The sequence below is a fragment of the Akebia trifoliata genome, chromosome 3, assembly GCF_017979445.1.
Source record: "Akebia trifoliata isolate Shusen 1 chromosome 3, ASM1797944v1, whole genome shotgun sequence".
Lineage (NCBI taxonomy): Eukaryota > Viridiplantae > Streptophyta > Magnoliopsida > Ranunculales > Lardizabalaceae > Akebia > Akebia trifoliata.
The window spans coordinates 25,491,592-25,512,956 of record NC_141377.1 but is presented as its reverse complement, the minus strand read 5'-3'; the positions used below and the strand labels follow the sequence as shown (position 1 = coordinate 25,512,956).

At 33.9% G+C, this 21,365-nt stretch overlaps 2 protein-coding genes across 3 annotated transcripts; one reads left to right on the top strand and one right to left on the bottom strand.

Annotated features, from left to right (window-relative positions):
- Window positions 1-3,941: 3,941 nt before the first annotated feature.
- On the bottom strand, window positions 3,942-7,300 carry LOC147406213 (zinc finger CCCH domain-containing protein 14-like). Its single transcript, XM_086432761.1, has 3 exons — window positions 7,164-7,300; window positions 5,772-6,477; window positions 3,942-4,693 (listed from the first exon to the last, which is right to left on the bottom strand). Exons 2-3 carry the CDS (start codon window positions 6,471-6,473, stop codon window positions 4,385-4,387), a joined length of 1,011 nt encoding a protein of 336 aa, XP_086288887.1. The 5' UTR covers window positions 6,474-6,477; window positions 7,164-7,300; the 3' UTR covers window positions 3,942-4,384.
- Window positions 7,301-13,426: 6,126 nt separating this feature from the next.
- LOC147406212 (uncharacterized) lies at window positions 13,427-20,555 on the top strand. Of its 2 annotated transcripts, XM_086434186.1 has the most exons (9): window positions 13,427-13,913; window positions 13,964-14,035; window positions 15,186-15,277; window positions 17,326-17,493; window positions 18,369-18,459; window positions 18,607-19,340; window positions 19,529-19,657; window positions 20,148-20,270; window positions 20,383-20,555. In XM_086434186.1, exons 6-9 carry the CDS (start codon window positions 19,272-19,274, stop codon window positions 20,437-20,439), a joined length of 378 nt encoding a protein of 125 aa, XP_086290312.1. In that variant the 5' UTR covers window positions 13,427-13,913; window positions 13,964-14,035; window positions 15,186-15,277; window positions 17,326-17,493; window positions 18,369-18,459; window positions 18,607-19,271; the 3' UTR covers window positions 20,440-20,555. The 2 variants fall into 2 exon arrangements, with proteins under 2 accessions (XP_086290312.1, XP_086290311.1); XM_086434185.1 differs by lacking the exon at window positions 17,326-17,493 and having other exon boundaries at window positions 13,432-14,035.
- The last annotated feature ends 810 nt before the right edge of the window (window positions 20,556-21,365 follow it).

The window sequence follows — 21,365 nt, the reverse complement described above, 5'->3', positions numbered from 1 at the left end:
TTATTACTTAGGTCTTTTAGCAATGTAGTTTATTTGGGAATTATTAGAGATCGGCGTTTGCCAGGCGGGGTTGGTGCCTAACACCTTCCAACCCCGTAACTTGATCCCCGGACTTAGTATTTTTAGTAGATTAGTCGTTTTTATCCATTTTGAGTCTATATTCGATTCCTAGACCGTAATAACTAGGTAGCAACTCCCAAACCTCAAAGGTCAAAAGTTGATCCGCGCACCCAGCGGATCGAGGGCGCTTTCAGTGCTAAGAAGACTTCAAATTGTAAAGAAGCTCTAAAGATTATGAATTAAGGAAAGAGAAAAACATAAATTGAAGCAAAGTAAAATTAAAGAAATCAAACATTTTCCTTCTTGATAGAAACCTTAAAAAACCTGTTTGTCAGTGCAGGAAGCTCAACTGAAATGATCTCCTCTGGATATTAAAAACTTGGAAAATGAAATCTAATGTTTAAGGATCCATTGCCATACCGTAATCAAAAGTACAACATTCTTTTATTAAAATCCTAACTATAAAAATGAGAGATTAGGGTTTTGATTTGGAACTGAACCAAAAATAAAATCAAAACTATAGAAATTAGGATTTTGATTTGAAATCGAACCAAAAATAGAATCAAGACTAAAGAAATTAGGGTTTCGATTTGAAATTGAACCAAAAATAGATTATCAAACTTGATTAAAGTTTCGATAAAAAAAAAAAAACCCCCAAAACCTGATGAACCTTAATACCAAAACAACCAAAGATTATAGAGAGATGGACAGAGACCAAGAGTTAAAACACACAGATCTGAAGAAATAATAAATAAAAAAATCCAATATCACTGAGTTAGATAGATAAGTCTACCACTAGAACAAATCGAGAGCTCAAAAAAAAAAAAAAAAAAAAAAAAAAAAAAAAAAAAACTGATGAACACTTTCAGCTTGAACAAATCGAGAGAGGGCACGATTTTGAGAGAGAGAGAGAGATAGCAGATTGAAAAAAGAATCGCGCCAAAACATTTCCTCAACAAATGCCCTATTGATCTGGATTTTGTGGCGTTTTTCCAAAAAACGCCTTCATTGATCTTGTTTGTGCGGCGTTTTTCGAAAAACGTCCTTCTTAGTCTGAAATTTGAGGCATTTTCTTAGAATCGCCGGTGTGAAAATGCCTCCAATCAATCTCCGTTGAAGATATTCTTTGTTCTTTCACAACGTTTCAGACAAAACCGCCTTCGAAAACCCCTTTCATTTACTTATTCCAACGCTTTAACCAAACCGCCCAAGATAAGGGCCTCTGAAAGCCCTAGTTTTTGTAGTATGATTTGAAAGTATTTGATTCGATTGGAATTATCCGACTCGAATCAATTAATTCGATTGGATTAGATCTGGATATGGGTTTAATGAAGGTAAAAAATTCGGATATGGTTTGAGCTAGTAAGATCCGAATTGGATTCAGATCTGAATTCTGACTTGAATTAAAAATCCGGATATGAGTATGGGTAGACACATATCCCACCCGACCCTTTTTAAACCCTAATTATCACATTGTCAATCTAACACCACAACCTTCTAGATTTTATGAAAAAACTCATATTCAAAACAAAAAAAAAGGTTTTTCGAGCTTCATCCAAGGAATTTAAAATGGGCGACTACCGAACACCCAAATTTCAAATTAAAATTCAATAGTGAAAAATAATTTTTTTTCAATTATTTTTTAAAAGTTCATAGAATTTCATCCTCTACAACCTTGTGGCATGAGATTATGTTTTTAAATGCAAAAAGGTAATTCGATCAGGAAATTTCCATTTTCCACCATGGGCAAGAGAGAGAAATTGTTTCTCTTATTACTGATGTCATTTGTGCCACATGTCAAACGGTTGTTGGGCACTCTTCTTATACAAAAAGGAAATAAAATCGTGAGAAGCGAGACTAGAAAAAGGTCATTTGAAATTCACTCAACTGCAAAGAACTATCTATATAGATTTTTTTTCCCAAGATACACAACTGTACATCCCCATAAATATGTGCAGCAGTGTAACCCGAGGAAAATTTTTTGGTTATAGCACATGCCACATTAGGAAGTGTATGTCAAAGGGGGCATCAGAAAATCATTATTCTTTTTTGAAAGGTAAAAAATTGTTGGTGCCACATTTCTTCGTAAAACCTTTGAACTTATGAAATTTTTAGGCTCAAAGCTTCAAACAATGGGAACATCAATTTTATAGAGAGATTTACTGGGGAGACCAATCTTTTGCAATTTTATTACTAAAACTCTCTTACTTTATCGATTTTGTTATTGAGCAAACCTTACTTTATGAATCAGTCTAGCATGACTAACTTAGGAAGATTTCAAATCTTAGTAAGGGTCTTTTGGCCCACATAGATTATAAACTACCAATCGAATTCCACAATCTTCTAGATTTCATGGAAAAACTCAGATTCGAAAGAAGAAAAAAAAAATCCTTTTGAACTTGATTGAAGATGTTAAAAATAGATGGCTACCAAACTCCTAAGTTTAAAACTAAAACTTAACAGTGAAAATTACCATATTTTTCAAAATTCTTAGAATTTTATCCTTTATAATCGTGTGGCATTAGATCATGTTTTTGGATGATACAAATTAATACGGTAAGGATCCACTCCAAGGTATGTTGAGCGGCAAACTAACCGCATCAAGTTGAATTTTAAGATATGGATCCCCCATTCCTAGTTTAGCTAGGTAACAAAATTAATAAAGTAAGGTTTTTTGGGTAACAAACTCCATAAAGTAAGGTTCCCTTGGAGTAGTCAGAACTCCAAGGGAGTAAAAATGCAATAGTTAGGTCTATTGGATAAATCTCTCATTTTTATATTTAAAATCAAGAAAGAAAAACTCATTTACAGTTCAGAAAGACTAGCCTTCCTAGCTTAGTAAGATTTCTCAAGGAATCCAAAAACATGATCTTATGCCACATGGATGTAGAAGACAAAAGTTTATGAACTTTAAAAAAAAAAAAAAAAAAAAATCCAATAAAAAAGATTATTTTTACCATTAAATATGGGAGTTCAATGGAAGTTTAGTAGCCATCCAATTTCAGAACCTTGGACCAAGTTCAAACAAAATTGGTCTTTTGAATTATCTTTTTCTTATCGGAGTTTCTACATGAAATCAGCCATGGTGTTGGATTGCCAACACAACAATTCATTTGGGCTCAATAACCCTTAGTAAAATCTTACTAAATTAGTAAGGAATGTGTTTTCCTTCACAGATTCATTAATATGTTATATTTTTAAACTCACCGAGTCGAGTTAAATTTGCTTGGCAATTTTGAAGATATTTTTTCAAAGTAAAGGGTATTTTGATAAAAATGGCATGACATTGTTAGGGTTTGTGCGTAGTTCATCTTTTCCACTTCTTCTTTCTAAGAGTACGAGTTTTAATAAATCATCCTTTCTCCTTTCTTAAGATTTTCTTCTACATCATCTCGTTTTCTATAGAAAATCATTTTATTTATCAAACCAAGAGCTAAGAAATTGATGGATGACATAAATGATGAATATTTCTACTTAATGTAAGATTTTTCTCTCGATAATTCCTATAAATAATCTAGCCCTAGTTTTTTATGATTAAGAATATTTAATAAAATTTCTATTACAACAAAATATATGCATTATAATTTATAATTTTTCTAACCTCATCTTCATACTAAAAGTTGGCCTGCAAATAGAATTCTTTGGTTCCACCTAATTATCTTGTCAAACTTTTGCTAGGCAAATGTTCTCCCTACAATCAACTACTCGGGCTTGGATTTTGAGGCCCAATTAATAATCCTAGACTTCTTAATAAAACCTTAATTTTTATTTCATTAATTAATGATGATGCCTGAAATATTATAGAGGTTGCAACACGATGAAGTATATGGTAAAAAATAATCATAATATAGAAACATAGTAAATAAGCAATGATGGTTCAAATGAATATTGCTTACTGTGTCGGTATCAAATATCATCATTACAAAATGGGTTGGTTGGTGACTGAAAAAAGTATATGTAGGCAGCAAAAGTGATACACAAACCAAACCAAACCAACCCTCTTCAACTACCATTTTATATAACCTGAAAAAATTAAAAGAAGCCAATAATCCTATTTACCAGAAAAGAAATCAGAAGAGATCACTCACCTAATTTTATCTTCCTGACTAATATAGAACGAAACCACCAAAACTAAGACTGACCAGCCCCAGACCCCCAATCTTTCAAAATTATTTGTTATTTTCATATTTATATATGATTATTTCTTAAGACCTTATTGTTGTTCGAGTTTTGATTATATACATCGCAACTTACCCAACATTCATGTACCAGTCCTTCTCTTCTCCCTCTATTCACATCAGGAAATCATGAATCTTACTTCCATCTAAGCAGTACCACCAGCTCCCTTGAACCTCTCCTGCTCAGTGAGGGCATGACGGAAATGGCAGCGGTGACCATATGGACACGTGTCACCAGACAGGATAATGCGGCAGACCTCAGTCTTGTAGCGTGGGTGACGGATGACGGGGCGAAGCTCATCGATGCCATGTGCGAATTGGCAGTGGTCCCCATAAGGACACGTGCCAGTCTCCTGCCACTTGTTGCATAGCTCTGTCTTGAACATTCCTTGATTGTACACATCAAGTTCCAGTGGTTCTTCCTCTTTGTTCTCGCCATGGACGTATACACGTTGCTGTGATACAAACTCCAAATGAAATTATTATTATTATTATTATTATTATTATTATTACATCTATCAGGAATTAAATATAATAAAATTATCACATATAATAATGAGACATTCTATTGTCACATTAACTTTTGTTTATGCCCCCAATTCATATATAAATCACCCAAGGTCCATACATCTTTGGTTTGGCGTTAGCAAAAGGTTAGTGTGACAATAGCAGCTCCCTATAATATGTATAAGCACAAATGGACACGTGCACGTATTATGCATGTAAGTGAAATTTCCTAATCAATGGATCTTAATTGCTGTTTTGCAGTTAAAACTTAAAAGAAGTCTACGTGGGACCCAATGAATGGTGGGCCAAAAGGCCGAACCATAGAATCACATATGAGTTCTAAGTAAATACCTTGTCTTCGTCTCTACGAATAAAAATATTTATAATTATAATTGCACCCTTAACATTTGACATTGATAATTAAACTGAATCTTAATGCGTCAATAATTTTAATTATTTTTATGATTTCTATGTTCACTTCTATAAGAAACTTCTCCATTATAAGGTTAATTATGTCATTTTATCAGTTTTAAGTAAATCATAATTCAAAAAACAATAGAGAAAATTCAAAATTTGATTAAATCGGAATATGCATTTACAATATATTACAATATGAAAATTGAAAAATATCAAATATAAATTCTAAAGTAACCAAAATCACCAAAATGCTCATTATTAATTCTAGTTTGAAAACACAAACCTCAAACCACGATTGAGGCTCTTGTTTGACAGAATACTCTGAAGGAATTTATTTATAATTAAATGGACTTTTCTAAGATCCAACAACGCCATGTCCAACGGCTGAGATGAAAAGATTCCTTTCCTACCGATCCGTTTCCACAGAATATCTCCATTTGTGTAAAACTAATAAATTAAAACTCCGTAAAAAAATAAACCTTAATATTGTTATGAAAACAAAACAAACGGCAGATCGAGAAAAAGAAATGGAAGTATTGAAATCTTCTGTAATGGAAGAGAATGAAAATAAAATAAAAAATCAGAAAAAAATTTCAGTGGAATCTTTACCGTTCCGTTGACGACTGGAGCCGCCACACGAGGTCTGTTGGTACGACTCGGGACCACGCTACTTCCTTTATCTTGAGTCATCTTCAAGTATCCACTCGAACGAACGGATATGCTTTTCGGCAACGAAACCCGTTCCGTACCTCTGGTCTCGAAATTATTGTTCACAATAACACTAGTAGGACTGGTCTCAGAAATATCACCCGAAACACTGCGACTGTTACGTCCGTTATCTCTAACGGAGAGGTTACGGAAATCGTTAATAATCGACAGAGACGGAAAACTAGGTGACAGATAATGATTCTGAAGAGAAGCTTGCGTCAAGAGGCACAAACGGTTGGTCAGATCCTTGTTTTCTATTGAGAGCTTCGCGTTCTCTTGACGAAGAGATTCGATTTCTTTGGCGGATTCTTGCAGATGAGTTAGACATAATCCGTACCGATCTAAGAGTTCTTGGTACTCTAAGGTGAGGCGAGCGAGGTATAGGCGAGTCTCTGTGGCGACAGAGTTGTTTTCTTCGTTGCAAGAGCAAGGAGAGGGAGTGAGAGAAACGGAACTTGGGAGAGATGTTTTTGAAGGAAAGATTGAGGTGAATCCGCTTGTAGGAATTGTTTGCGGTGATGAGATCTGTTGATTCTGAGATCGAATTGGTGATGAAAATGTCGCAGTATTGCCGCCATAGGCGTGAGAACTGTCCCTCTGCATTTCTCTGAAGAGAAACAGAGACTAAAATTATATGTTTCTGTGATTTTTCCTTTTAATTTGTTGAAAAAAGCAAGAAAATTCTAGATCGATTAGAGAATCAGAAGAAATTAATACTGAAAGTTAAAGATCGAGAAATATTTTTCTGAAAATCTCTAAATATCGATCTTACTGATCAGACGCAAAACTTTTACGAAACAGATGGATTTAAGAAAAAAAAATGCGATTAACAACTATTAAAAACAGGATCAAGGTGAAAAACAAGTAAAATTAGCAGAAAAACTGATCGAGAGAGGGTTTACTGAAAATCTCTAAAAATCGATCTTACTGGTCAGATGCGAAGCTTTACGAAACAGACGAATTTAAAGTATAAAATCCAATTAAAAATAACTATTAAAAACAGGATCAAATAGAAAAATAAAGTAAAATTAGCAGAAAAACAGATCGATTGAGGTTGATTTACGTACCTAATAAATTCAAGAAAATTTTAAGATCACAATCAGAAACTTCAAAAACTAACAAATCGGATCAAGATCTTTAAAAAAAAAAAAAACATACAATAATAAACCAATAAATTCGAAACAATAAACAACAATCTTTACTAAAGCAAAAAAAAAAAATCTCTAAAATTACAAAACAAAGAGAGAGAGCTAGTAGAAGCTCATTAATCGGTTGAGATTTAAAGAAGCTTACTGCGGCGAAGAGGAAGAGAAGGATCTCTCTGATTTCTCGCAGAACACAGAGAGATAGAAAAGAACGACAGAGGAAAACGAGCTGAAAAAGATGAGAGAGAGTAGGTTTATATAGAGTTTTCTTGGAGCGGAACATGCCTGCTGTGGAGGGGACCACGAACGAACTAAGTCCGTTAAAATTCTTCTAACAAACTTACACTCCCACGCATGGCTTCGTAGTTGTTCTTCGTTAGGATATAACAATATGCTGACGTGGCTATTTTCTATTGAAGAGTTTAGTGTGCAACGTCGTTGGACAGATAAATAACCAATAGAACAGTAAACGTGAGAAGGAGAATGCCGTTTTCTTTTCTTTGTTTTTCCTGAACCACGTGTCATACCCCCATTCTTTGGTTGGACGTCAGTATCCGACGATGTTGGACTTTAGAAATGTCCTTTTGTTTGAGACTGAAAAGGGTAGCTTCCGACATACATTGCCTGCTTCATTGGTGATAAATGTTTGAGAATTAATGTTTTAAGTAAGGGCAATTTCGTTATTCTATATATCCAATCGTAATAACTGTGAGTGAGGCTTTTTGGTAATTTTGCGAAGCACATGGTTTTTACAGGATACAAAAAGACACGTCCGAGATCTGATTCTGGTATGCCCAGGCCGTACTAATCTACGTCAAATTACTAAAATGTACTTTAAATAGAAGTTTATTAATGAAATACCCCAACTAATAATAAGTAAGATAATAACAGCATAATTGATTAAGATTGAATTGTCGATGGATCAGGTTATGGGTCCACTGTAGGGGTAGTTTAGGAATTAATGATTATTTTGTCAATCACCTATGTAGGGTATGAACTAAATTCATTTAAAATATACGCAGAATTAAAAAGTGCCATGAGGCAATTTCAATGATCCACGGCCAAGAAATTTAAAGTTCTTTTGGGCCCACACTGACCATGAATATTTGATCCCCTATATCATTAACAATATATTCTATTTTCCCATTTGTTCTTAAAATTAAATAGAAAATTTAGCAATTTGGTTGAGTCATGGTCAAATTGATTCAATTTAGTTGGACTGATTTATATTTAGAAAAAAAAAAAAAAAATCACAAAAGTTAATGGTTAACTAACGGGAACCAATTTATATCATTTGTTTTAAATTAACTCTAGAAAAACATAAATTTGTGATTGTCAAAAGGGTTATTTATCGTTTCATTTAATTAAGAGATTATATTGCCATACCAAATTTTGCTAATGCCACCCCTTTCATATGTAAAATGACCTAAGAATTAGCCATAGAAGCTCTCATAATTAATTGTAACAAAATAATAAAATTCTGATATTTAAATTTAAAATAAAGTACTAATGTTAAATCATGAATTTTATTTTCAAGCAAATGGTAAAATAACAATAGTTCATAGGAGATTAAGACGATTGACCAGAAAAGACCTCTACAAATATATTTTATGTTAAAAAACATGTTTTAAACTTATATCAAATATAATCAATCATAACATAATTACTTTAACTAACAAAGACTATTAGAAAAAGAATAATGTTTTTTTTTATGTCCCCCTCTAATATATGCTACCATACGCCCCTTGACGTAGTATGTGCTAAAATCATAGATATTTTTTCTTGGGATACACGATTGCCCATATTTATGGGGTTGTACAATTTTGTATCCCGAGAAAAATTTATACTTTTCTAACTCATGTCACGTCAAAGAACGTATGAGAGTATATGTCAGAGGGGGTGTTAGAAAATCACGACTCTTAAAAAAATAGTAATCACAAAAGGCAAATCACCAAATGTATGGCCAAGATGAAATTGTGCCTAGAGATTCTAAAATAAAATTAATCCTAAAAATATGCCATTTTCTTTATTTGTCGGTGAATGGTGAATATAATCTTACAGTCATAAGGTAGTGGAATTTCCTGTTAGGTTAGTTTCGACTTACACGAAATGTGCAAAATTCTACATATAGTCTCGGTGAAAGGCTTGGTGAAATGAATGTATATGAGAAGATGTGGATTATATGTAGATGGATGAATAGAAAGACCTATCGTGGAGAGAAAAACCACCAAAGCCTAAGGTGATGCCACATGTCATCTTGGGATCAAGAACTGGGCAATATATTCTAAAAAATATGAGGAAGTATCCCATTGAGATACACTTGGATGGTTGGGAGTCGTGATCTCCCACTATAGCTATATCTCAATAACTCGTTATCATTTCAAGGCACTAGGTCAAGTTAAATTCCAAAAAATCTGAAATATTTTATTCGACGTAAGATCCATGAAGTCAAATTAGGACAGAAGGAAAACCTCAAATCTAAAGGTTTCTAATTTGATTAAGGATAAATCAGGAAACCAAATTGAATCAAGATCCTTCTTATCTTCTATAAATAGTCATTCAACATAGAAAAATGTACACATTCTCTCATCTTAAAATGGCTCGGGTAGACGTTGAGATACCCCTTTGGAAGAGTTAGAATTCAAACCTTATGAATATTTAATGGTCATCATTAAAATGATGATTTCATCATTTAATAAAATTATTTCATCTTTTAATAAAATGATTAAGGGATCTTATGACTTGTGAAAAAAAAAACACATATCCCGAAGACGCATCATCTATCTCTAGGATAAATTTCAATAAGTTGATTCAACGTATCCCAATCCTTATAAAACATTGGGTCAATTATTAATTAAAAAACAAGAAATCCGTCCATTTAAAGTCTACGAGGATTGTGTTTTAGATAATGCACCAATACCTATATGGGTCCTTCAGTGATATGGTGGGTCCATTTAGAGAGAGAGAGAGAGAGAGAGAGAGAGAGAGAGAGAGAGAGAGAGAGGTTGCTTTATAGTTAGTAAGGTAAGCGAATGATTGAATGCGTGGGTTAGAAGATTGATGGTGGGGACTGTTCCGTTTGGTTGTCATGAGGTGTGGATTAAGACATCGATCCTTTTAAGTTATGTATCTATTTATATAAATAAATTTATAGAACAATATCATCATATGTTATGTTAGTATACTTAGTTGCTTCTTTATGAAAACTATAACTAACTAACTGCTTTTGGTTCTCCCATCAAATCCTAATCTATCAAATGTTTGGTGGTGTAACTTAAAACTGCATTTCTCTTAACAACGAATTTGGATCTTAATATTGAGGTCCTATTTAAAAAAAATAAAAATAAAACCTCACCCAACAAGGGTTCAATTGGATTCTTATCAGATTATTCAAGGCCTGATCCAATCCTTATCAAATTATTAGTCCAAGTAGACATCCGCTCCAGACCTGATCCATTGATGAACCAAGGTGTTGGTGGGTGGCCTACTACCTCATTTTGTTGCACGTTGAGAAACTTCAATGGGGTCAAGGTGTGCGACAGTAAAGATAAGAATTAGTCCCATCCCAAGGGGTGTGCAAAGAAAAAAATAAATAATCCTAGAGATTAGTATTTGGGATACGTTTTTTCTCGTGAATCCCTCATTAACGTCTCAACCGTTTGTTTGCTGGAGAGCCACATGTTTTCAACATATTTATTCATATGTACACGTCATTGAAGAAAAACCATGGATGCATCAATTCTTGATCACAACATGTACAACCTTGCAAAAGATTAATTCTTCCTTATGAAATAGAAAATTTTCCAATTTGATATTATTTAAACTAATATATCATCAAATTGGTCCTTGATCCAATAGGTCCCCAAGAGTCAACATGAATGATTCATAAAAATGACTCAAGAAAACACACATGATCCTACGCTATTTAAACACAAAATCCAATTATCCAGTTTTATTATAAGTAGATTTATTATCCAAATTTCAACAATTGAGATTTTATATCTTTCCATGCACGAACTCTCCATCTCAAGTGACTCGTGAAAAGACACATGGTCAGTGTAAACACAAGATCCAGTAATTGGGATTTACATGTATCCCGATAATGCATATCCCATTGAGATTTATTTTGATGATGATCGTTGGATCTGACTCCGATCCAACTCGTACTCCAGATCAACCCAATCCAAATTATATCTGATCCATTGAAAGCCCAACTAAGTGGTTAATGCAATTTTTTTTCCGGATCTAGCTAAACCAACGGATTGAAAAAAAGACTGGTGTGTTTGACCCAAATGGTTCAACCAGTAAATAACTCAACCCGGCTGATTTGAATTCAAACCACCCAGATTGGTGGAAAGTCGTAATTTGTATTGTTAAGAACTTAATAAATAAATTTAAAGAGATAAAAAGGTTGAAAAAAGGATATTAAATTAAATCAAGTATATGTACAAATTCTAATCCCAAATGAAACATAATGTTATCTTTTAAAAGAAATAAACCAAATTAGTTTCATTTAATAAATTTAAATCAAAGCAATAATGATGTGTTAAGTCATGGGTCAATTGAATCTAGGCTGCCAATTTGGTCCAATACAACTACACCGATTCAATGGTCCCATGTGTATGGAATCAAAACTCTTGACATTACAAAATTAGATTAACTAATTGCTACTTATCACAGTAATAATATGCGTAAACTTTAGGGAAAATTGTTTAAACGCAATTAATTTTTGCGGCAACATAATAATCCAATGGGTTTTGTTAATGTGTGCCCTTAGGGTACACCTTAAAGTGCATTAAATACACTTTTTGGAAATAAGCATTTTGGGGTATCTTAATTAATTAATAAATAAATAAATTACTTGATATTTCAAACAATGAATAGCAGGAAGCCTCAAGATCTTTCTCAAATCTATGAAAAAATAAGTAATTTAAGTCTCATTTCAGCCGTGTATCACCAACAATGATTAATTTTGCTGCTTTGAAGTTACAAAACGATGAATTTGCTGCTTGGAAGTTTCAAAGTGGCGAATTCGCTAGTAAACTCTATCTAACAAAAGTAATTTCTCTGGTTTATGTAAAAACAATACACTCAAATCCTATAATCCAACTATGTATAAACCGCTCTCCAGCTTAAAGGAATGGTCAACTATCATGAAAAAATGATGTTCGAATTTAAAATGTGCCAACGTAGATCGCATATTTCAAATTTGCATGTCATTCTACCATTGGCATTGATTGTTGCTCCTCAATTTTCTACTTATTTTACAAACACCCTCCTGTAAAATTGATGATATTAGGTTTACCCTCTTGCAAAATGTAAGATTAGGCTTACCCCTTGACCGTAAGTCAACGTTACATTTTCTTGATGATTTAATATTCAAATTTTGATTTTTTTTTTTTCAATATGCTTTTTAAATACTTCAATTACTAAGTCAATAGGTGAGCCGAATTTGACGAAATTACCATTCTGTCTAATTGTTCATTTTAATTCCCAAAACGTGAACGTGCAAAATTGCAGGTTTTTCAAGTGATGAGGCCGCAAGTTTAACGTGACAAACTCATTAATTTTTTTTCCCCAAATTGGCAATCTCGTTTGTTTGAAAAGTGATGATCTTACTAAAAATAGTGAAACTTGTGAGATTGTCAATTTAAATCTATGAAATTATCACTTTAAAACCTTTGATATTGTACCAATTCACGTTTTGCTAATTAAAATGTCGTCAAAAGTTGGCCATGTTTTCATAAATATCTCAAGTCAGAATTTGAAAAAGACATCAAAATTTCACAATTAAATCATTAAGAAAAAATAACGTTGACTTACGGTTAAGGGGGTAAACCTAATCTTAGCAATTTTACAGGGGGTGTTTTGAAAAGACCCATTTTTATTTTGTTGCCCTCTTGATCACACATCTTGAAAGAGATACGTTTCTTTTTTGAAGTTGGATGCTTGAACTTATTTAAAAATAGAAAATATAAAATTTTGGTAGAATTATTTTGAAGAATGCTTTTCAATATAACTTTAATGATATTATTCTTGAAGATAAGGGTGTGCACTAAGTCCCAAAAGAATATATTATTCCCAAATTTCACTATCTAATTGTAAGTGATTTTTCAGATGTCCTACTCCTCAAGATATATGTCATAATAAATACAAATAATAATCAACTCCGATCTTCTTCTCCGATGAAGCTTCTAATTTCTAACTGTCTTCTATGGTGATGTTTCTAAGTTGTTGGTTGTAATCCTCAGTCGCCATAACTAGGAAGGACACAGGTGTGGTGCCAATCAAGAAGCCTCTGAGATCAACTTATAGCTTAATATAAGTTGTACAGTAAAAAGAAGAAAACAAGGGCAATAGAAACTTGGTGCTTATTCAATTCTCGAGTTAACTCAGTCATGTTATGTAGATGTGGTTCCTTCAGGCGTTATGTGTAATTTGTGTTATTGGGTAACTTGAGATAAGGTTGCCTCTTTAGTTACTACTTGGGTTTCTCTTAGCCTGTGATTAGCTGAACTATGTAGTGTATAATGTTGAGAGGATGGGTCGAACTTGATGACCAAACCTTTAAATGTTTGTGGAGCTTTTCAAGGGAATGGGTTGGCCTTGGTGGCTAAACTACCTAGTATGAGGGGCTCGTTCACTACAAAAATGCAAGCTTTTAGCGACACATTTTTCACGACGGCCAAACTAGACGCCACTATTGAATACGTTTTTATGATAAAGAGTATTAAAAATTAAAACCTGCGCGCGAAAACTAACGGATTTTCGTACAAACACTCTCTCCCTATCAACGAAATTTCGTGAAGATTCTCTCTCTCTCTCTCTGTAACAATCTCTTCTCATCTCCTTTATAGTTAGGGTTTTGATTTAATGGCGGAAACTCCCCTTCTAACAGGTCTCTCTCTCTCTCTCTCTCGATATCTTAATGTTGAAAAACAAAGGTAGATTTTCACATTCTCTGAAGTTTGGAGAATCCAAATCGCAGATTTCGTAGCTCTTTGAGCTCGGCCGAACGAGGTATGATTCTTATAACAAGATTTTTAGGGTTTCTTTCTCCCATCGAATTCGATGGATTTATGGTTTAGAATTAAGCTTTTGTCCTTCATCTATGTACGATATTTGTGGGAGATTTTCAACAGAGATTGCTTGAATCTAAGCAAAATTTGCTGGTTTTAGAGATCCAGATAAACAAGATTACTCAATTAGTAGGCACAATCCTGAAACTCCAGATTCTGTATAATTGATTTGAGAGTTTTTTTTTTTTTGGTTCGATTATGAGGGATTTTAGCATTTTTGACTCGATGTTTCTTGATTTATAGTTTTAAATCAACCCAAATATTACTTCATTTCACCCAAATATTCTCATTCTGTAAGCAATTTTTTTGTTTTGTTACTTCATTTCAGATTTTGTTTCATTTGTTCATACAGGATTTGTTCTAAACTAGTGTTTATTCATATATCTATGAGCAAACACTAATTTGAATTTGATGTCTAGAATTTTTGGATAATATCCAAAATTTCGAATACAAATTTGAATTGCATTCAGATTTTCAAGCGTCCATTGACTGACCTACTATTTAATACAAACAAAGTCATTAAAAAACATTCTTTTTTTTTATGAGGGAAGTAATGGTGTGTGTTCTATTTTGTTCTTGTTTTGATTATCTTTCTTTCTCTAGTTCTGTCCTTTGTTAATGAAAAGAAAATATAATGAGATAGTGAGGTTTGGGAATTATCTTTGATTTGGAAAAGAGCCTTTTTTTTAGAAAATAAAAATGAAATATTAGACTCTTGATTAAGGTGTTGGGTTCACAAGGAACCCTTCACTTGTAAGTGATGTTAATATGATCTTCATTGGAGTAGTTTTTGAGGTGTTTCGAGATTTGAGTATGAAGTTTCTTCATTTGAGTATCTTCAATTTATGTGTCTAGTGCAAAATTAAATTGAATAAGGCATGTGGCTTGTTGTTTTTTTTTTTTTTTTTGTCTAGGGATCTGATTTGAGCTCTTGGGATCTATTTTATTTTGCTTCACTTGCAAGTCTTGTTTCAATTGTTCTTTCTAACTTCTTTGTTGTAGTTTTGTTTTTGGTTTTGAGTTCACACCTATATAAGAGTGTTTTGGGGTTTAAAAGCCTATTTCGGTTTGAATATGGTTTGTCTTGTTAGAGAGAGAAACATTGCAAGTGACCATTGGAAAGGTTGAAGATAACCTACAAAAGCTGCAAACAAAGAAATTTCAGTCACCACTATACCGGCAGGTATTATATACTTTAGCTTGTTAAGATTCTTTCTTTTATTTCTTCTCAGTTCTGTAGACTGAGAAATCATAGACAATTCATGTGGCTAACCCTGTTTATATAATGGTTTGACTATGTTAAGATTAATTCAATTCTCATGGGATGGACATAACTAGGTATCGTCTAATGGTCTCTGATTGTACACTAAATTCACCCAGAAAACAGCAACATAAAGTGCTTCCTTAGCACAACATTTGTTTCATGTAGCTTGGTATATGTCTAGTGGATTGTTGATCGCAGTCTACCAACAACATCACCATAAATAGGTGCACATGCGGCTGTGAGACCCATCATTGGAGGTCCCTCATTAGAAAGACTGATCATTTGAAGGTGCACATAGGAGATCCCTTAAGTGTAGAATTGACTCACCCAATACATGATTCATAAACTTTTCTGATTGGCTTGATATAACTTCCTGATTTTGCTGAAAGGATAAAATGGTTCAAGTTTGGGCTACAAGAATAATTTGTTGTATGATCCTCAGTGCCACCTGCTGCATATGTGCCATGTGTAGCTATTCCATTGACCGCACACTGCCCTTATGTTCCACCTTATTTCTAACTGTAGATTATTCTAATACCTTACATCCAAAAGTAGAGCTTGCATTCGATTGCTTAACAGACTATGGAGTATTTAGATACTTTGGCCTTTTAAATTGTAGTCTTGATTATGAACTGTCTAACAAAGGCATAGATTTATCCGTGTCTAATACATTAAATTTAGAAAACCTGAATGGGACAGGCTATATCAGATGGAAGCTACATTTATTGCAGGTGGGTAATGTATTGCTAGAAATTTTCAGGGTCACATTCTATAGGCTACGAAGGCAATTTGGGGACCTAAGGTGCCCTCTAAGATTGCGTTTTTCATTTGGATAGCATGCTCACTTTGGATCACCTTATTTGAAGGGATTTTTGCTCCCCCGGCGATGGAGATTTGGGGGTATTTTTTAGGCATCTTTGGTGTGGTGGGGTGCATTCCACAATCAATGAGAGACTTTTTTGACTAGTGGCTAACCTTAGGTGCACCCTTTAAGGGAGCGAAGCAGATTTGGTGGTCCCTTGCTCTGTTAGCAGTATGTTGGGGTAGGAATCAGCGCGTGTTGATGAGAAGGAAGCTTCTTTGCGGGATATGTCAGTGTCTATAAAAGGTTTTCTTTTTTCTTGGTGTAAAGTCTTTGGGTAGTTTTATGGAGTCTTTTCTTATGACTTCACGGGGAGATGAGATCGGTTTTCTAGTATGTAGTTTTTAGTTTGTAATCTGCATCAGGAAGTTCCTTATTGGTCACCTCAACCAAGTTTAATAAAATTGCATTTACCTATCCAAAAGAAAAAAGACCAGAGATAAATTTTAAACAGCTATAGGGACCACTCACTTGGCTAATTCCATGGTAGGCACCCAAATTTATAGTATACATTTACTAGATAAAAAGTCTTGACATATGCGTCGTTCTACACTAGAAAATACCAACAAAAAGAGAAACCTAGAGCAATACGCTGTGCATAGAGTTTGAACAGAAGAGGAATCTAGGGTGAATGAATGTGCAGAAAATAAGGACTGATATGAAGAAATTCATACTCATTACTCATTGAATTCTGAGGAACAATAATTACTGGAGTATCCAGTGATAGGTCCAGCTTTATGGCAGAGGCTCCATCTATCTCATACTTATGAATCAACCACGCAAATCCCCCAACTTTATCAACAAGTTTAATTGCTTCTTCAGTGTTTGGAGTGGCAAGTTTCATAAAGTACATAGTCACCTGTAGAAGCATTTTTAAGCAATTTTATCATGACATGAAAACAGAACTAATCACTTCTAATAAGTACAAATTTGGGCAAACCATATGAATGTGAACTAAAAGCAGAAAAAACCATATGTTAGCACAAATACAACAGAAGCTCTTATCTTCTGTTAGGTGATCAAAAGCTCTTATCTTCTTCTTTTTTCATTGTTTTCTAACCAGAATGAATTCAACTCAAATCATGAATTCAACTCTTCTTGGTAGGTGGTTGTGAAAATTTGACTCAATTCATAATCGGAGGAGAGTGATGTCTACTAAGAGAGGAGAATGGTGAGGGGTGGGAGTAAAGCAAGGAGGCTCTCTCTTCAAGAGATCATCATCAATGTTATAGGTTTTATGTTCTTTTGGTGCAAAGTCTTCAGGAAATTCTAGGTACCTGCTTTATAGCTGTATAGGAATGTAATACCATTGCACTCAATTTAGCCAACCCCATATTTTTGGAATAAGGTTTTGATGATGATACATTTTGCATAATACAATTCATATATTCTGAAGAAGAGAAGCATCTAAGGCAATCTTTCAAATAGTTTCATTCAACAATTTATTTTAATTTCAGAAGGAAACTATGTGATCATATCTGTCAATGCTCAACTAACACACTGTAGCCATTTCCGGGTGATTCATGATGATATCTACACTCATTCATCACTTGTTTATGTGAAAAATTGATGCTGCCAGTTAGAAAACTCTTAATCAAAGCTTATGCAACTCTAAATCCTAATGAAACTTTTTGTAGTAGGGTGGGAAGATTTGTAGGTAACTGGGGAAATTTCATTTCTGAAATAGCTATTTGCTCTCATTTCGGTCATTTCCCCCTCTAGTATCTGCTTTTTCTCCTTTTGGAATGATTCCTTGTATCATCTTTTCCTCGTTCAATAAAATTGTGTCATCAATCCAAAAAACGGTAGATGCTTGTTACTTCCATCAGATGAAATGAGTTCAAATTTTGGTACTTGTGAATAACTTTCAGATAGAATACCGATACTTGTAATTCTAGATGACATCCCATGATCTAGTAGTGACAACACATTGACATATCAAGTTTGGAATGTAGACACATCACTACTTAAGGACTAGTAAAGGGCTCAAGTTAGAGTCAATTCCCAAAGTAAAAGACCCACCAATGTCAACTATTAACAAGAAATGATCTGCAATTTAAGAAAGGAATTTTACCTATCAATAAAATAAACAAATTTATGAAAGGACTGATATATATTTATGTTAATGCTTTATATTGGTAACAACAGGGGCACAAAGAGTACCTGAGGAACTACCAGTTACCAAATCCTCGTACTTACGTCAGCTCAAAAGGATATACTTTTGCCAAGGGTCAGACTGGTTAGTGACTTTCCATCATATATTTATATTCATTCAGTTTGGCATCACTTGTCAACCCTTAGTCATTACTTCAGTCCAAGCGCTCTTGTTCTGCCGACAAGGATCTAGAGATTGTCTGATCTTGCTGTTATGATGTTATGGTTGCAGAGGTTCTGTCAACAAAGATAACTCCATTGACGACAAAAGTAGAGGTTACCGAAGGAGGAGATGCAATGGAAGAGTGAGATGCGCACTATCTCCATATTTTAGAAAGGAAAGGTTGATTTCTTTTGCAAAACCATTTCTGGTCCTGATGAACTATTGAGATATATATGCAGTTGTTGACCATTTCGTATCTTTTTAACAGAATATTCGATTTTAATGATTGTGGTCTCCATTCATTATGTTGGCATGGTTGCGGAATTTTCTCAAAACTTGTATAATATCTTCCTGTTTTTTACATCATGCAATCTGCCCTGATGATTTTTTCCTTCCCATATTTTTTCTATGGAGGAATAATAGGAAACATCAGGCATTTACCACATTCAACCCTGAAAAAGGCTAGAAAAAATAATATTTGTGTGTGTGTGTTTTATGTGTGCATGCGCGTGCGAGTGTGTGTGCTCTTTCCTGGGGTTAATGCCTTAAATGCATTTCTTACTGGTATTTCTCCTTGTTATAATACTTAAAGGTGAACATGGTTTGCTTAGCCAACCACAGTAGTTGGGATAAAACTCATGATTATTTCAAGACACTGCTTTCATTCTGACAAGGGATTTCTTTTTAACTGGATATTATTCTTTTCCACTTGAATTCAGATCAGCTATATTGTAATGTTTGCTTACATATCTCTGACTTTGGGAGATGCACCTCATTTATCTTCGTTCTATATTTCATCAAAGGTATGATTTTATCTGTTGAACTCTTTTTCATTAATTATGCACTTAAATAAATTAATCTTAGTTTCCCTTTTTTTGTATTCCTTTATTTGACCTGTCATCTTTGCTGCCAAATGGGTACTTTTATAGCACTTTCATATCATTCTTTGATCTTATGCACTTATTGTTCTGTGCTGATCGCTGGATTATAGGAACTGCTTGGTCTTTCTGGAGTTCTGGTGGTTATGCTCTCTGTACTTGGATCCGTTGGATTTATCAGTGCCATCGGAGTAAAATCTACATTGATTATAGTGGAAGTCATCCCTTTCCTTGTTTTGGCTGTAAGTTGCTTAAATTTATAGGCGTTATCATTATTGATTCTTTTGACCTATGATGATTTTGAGAAGTTGAGGTCAGAGATAAATAGCATCTTTTCTATTTTGTGTCACTGGTGCTAAACTATGTATTTAAGTTTATGTATTTTCTTTTTTTGGGTTTCTTTCTCATTACACAACATATGATAACATTTTTTGGCGTATGATCGTGTACCCCCGTTAACAAAAGAAAAAAAAAAGATCTTAAATCTCAAACAGTCTAATTAAACACATAATCCAGTAGTGTCTCCTTACAAAGAAAGAAAAATCCAATATCCATAATCTTCTGAATGATCACAAATATTCTCATTCCCTGAGATCACCTAGAAATCAAGAAACCATAAATATTTCAACAAAAACTAATCTTGCATGAACAAATAAATATTCTCTGTTTTACTGAGAATAGCTACAAGTTCAATTTAGACAGAAAAAGACTAAAGTGTTCATGCAACAACAGATTGTGAGAGATGCTGAGGTACTTCGATTAAAGGAGAAACTAGAGTCTTTGGAGGAACAACAGATTGTGAGAGATGCTGAGGTGGAAAGACTTAAGGAATTGATCATTACTCTAATGAGAAAGGTAAATTCTCACAATTCTTATTGATAATTGAATATGTTGTGTTTTAAAATATTTTATTAATAAATAAATATTTATTGATATGACTAATTTAATTAATGTATATGAAGTGCAGGTTGATGAGCAGCACAATCAACTCGGCAATGATCAGTGTCAACAACAACAACCATGATAGATAGTTTTTATTTTTTGAGTGACAAACATGGATTTATAAGCATTGGATTTGTAAGCATCAAACATGGATTCATAAGCATTGACTCTTAATTCAATCGACTTATTATTTTGTTATACTTGTCTCTTAACTAATTTGATTTACTAAGTAATTGTGTTTAATTAATAGGTTCTATAAAAATAGGTATTTAATTACAAATAATTTTAAAATTAAAAAATATCTTATTAGCGACGGCCATTACCCCCAGTATAAGCATTTAAAATCGTATTTATAGTTACAGTAAAAAATTAATTAGCGGCGGTCACTACCATCTATAGGTCTCATTTATATCTATAGTGACGGTAATATAATCAATTAGCGGCAGTTTGTGGCCGTCAACATAGATCTCATTTATATTTATAGCGACAGTAATAATTTCAATTAGCGGCGGTTTTTGACCGTCAGTATAAGTCTCATTATACCTATAGCGACGGTAATACATCAATTAGCGGTGGTTTTTGACCGCCACTATAGGGCTTCATATGGCCTTTAGCTACACCACCTATAGTGGCGGTACACGTGGCCATCACTATTAATAATAGCGGCGGTTTTTTGGTATTTGCAACGGTTTTTGACCCCCGCTAAAAGCCTAAAATTTTGTAGTGGTTGATCGAGTCTTTTAAGGGTCAAAGAGCTTGTTAGCTGAACCTCTTCCAGTTATGGTGTGCGTTTGACTGAACCATGTAGTATGAAAAGACATGTTGGCTGAAACTTCTAGTGTAAAAGGACAAGTTTGGGTGAACCTTGTAGTGTGAAGGGGCACATTGGGCGAAACATGTATCATGGAACATGTTAAGAAGAGGGGATGACCAAGTTGGATGAAGCACCTTTCATGGAGCACATTAAGGAAAGGGGTCGGTCAAGGAGGTGTCCTAATTGGCTGAACT

Excerpts from the sequence above, each read along its gene's own strand:
- LOC147406212 (XM_086434186.1), top strand. The coding sequence starts at position 19,272 with ATGTTTGCTTACATATCTCTGACTTTGGGAGATGCACCTCATTTATCT. Across the intron at positions 19,658-20,147 it reads TCCCTTTCCTTGTTTTGGCT|ATTGTGAGAGATGCTGAGGT; the intron begins GTAAGTTGCTTA and ends ATGCAACAACAG. Across the intron at positions 20,271-20,382 it reads TCATTACTCTAATGAGAAAG|GTTGATGAGCAGCACAATCA; the intron begins GTAAATTCTCAC and ends TATGAAGTGCAG.
- LOC147406213 (XM_086432761.1), bottom strand. The coding sequence starts at position 6,473 with ATGCAGAGGGACAGTTCTCACGCCTATGGCGGCAATACTGCGACATTT. Across the intron at positions 4,694-5,771 it reads CTCCAGTCGTCAACGGAACG|CAACGTGTATACGTCCATGG; the intron begins GTAAAGATTCCA and ends TTTGTATCACAG.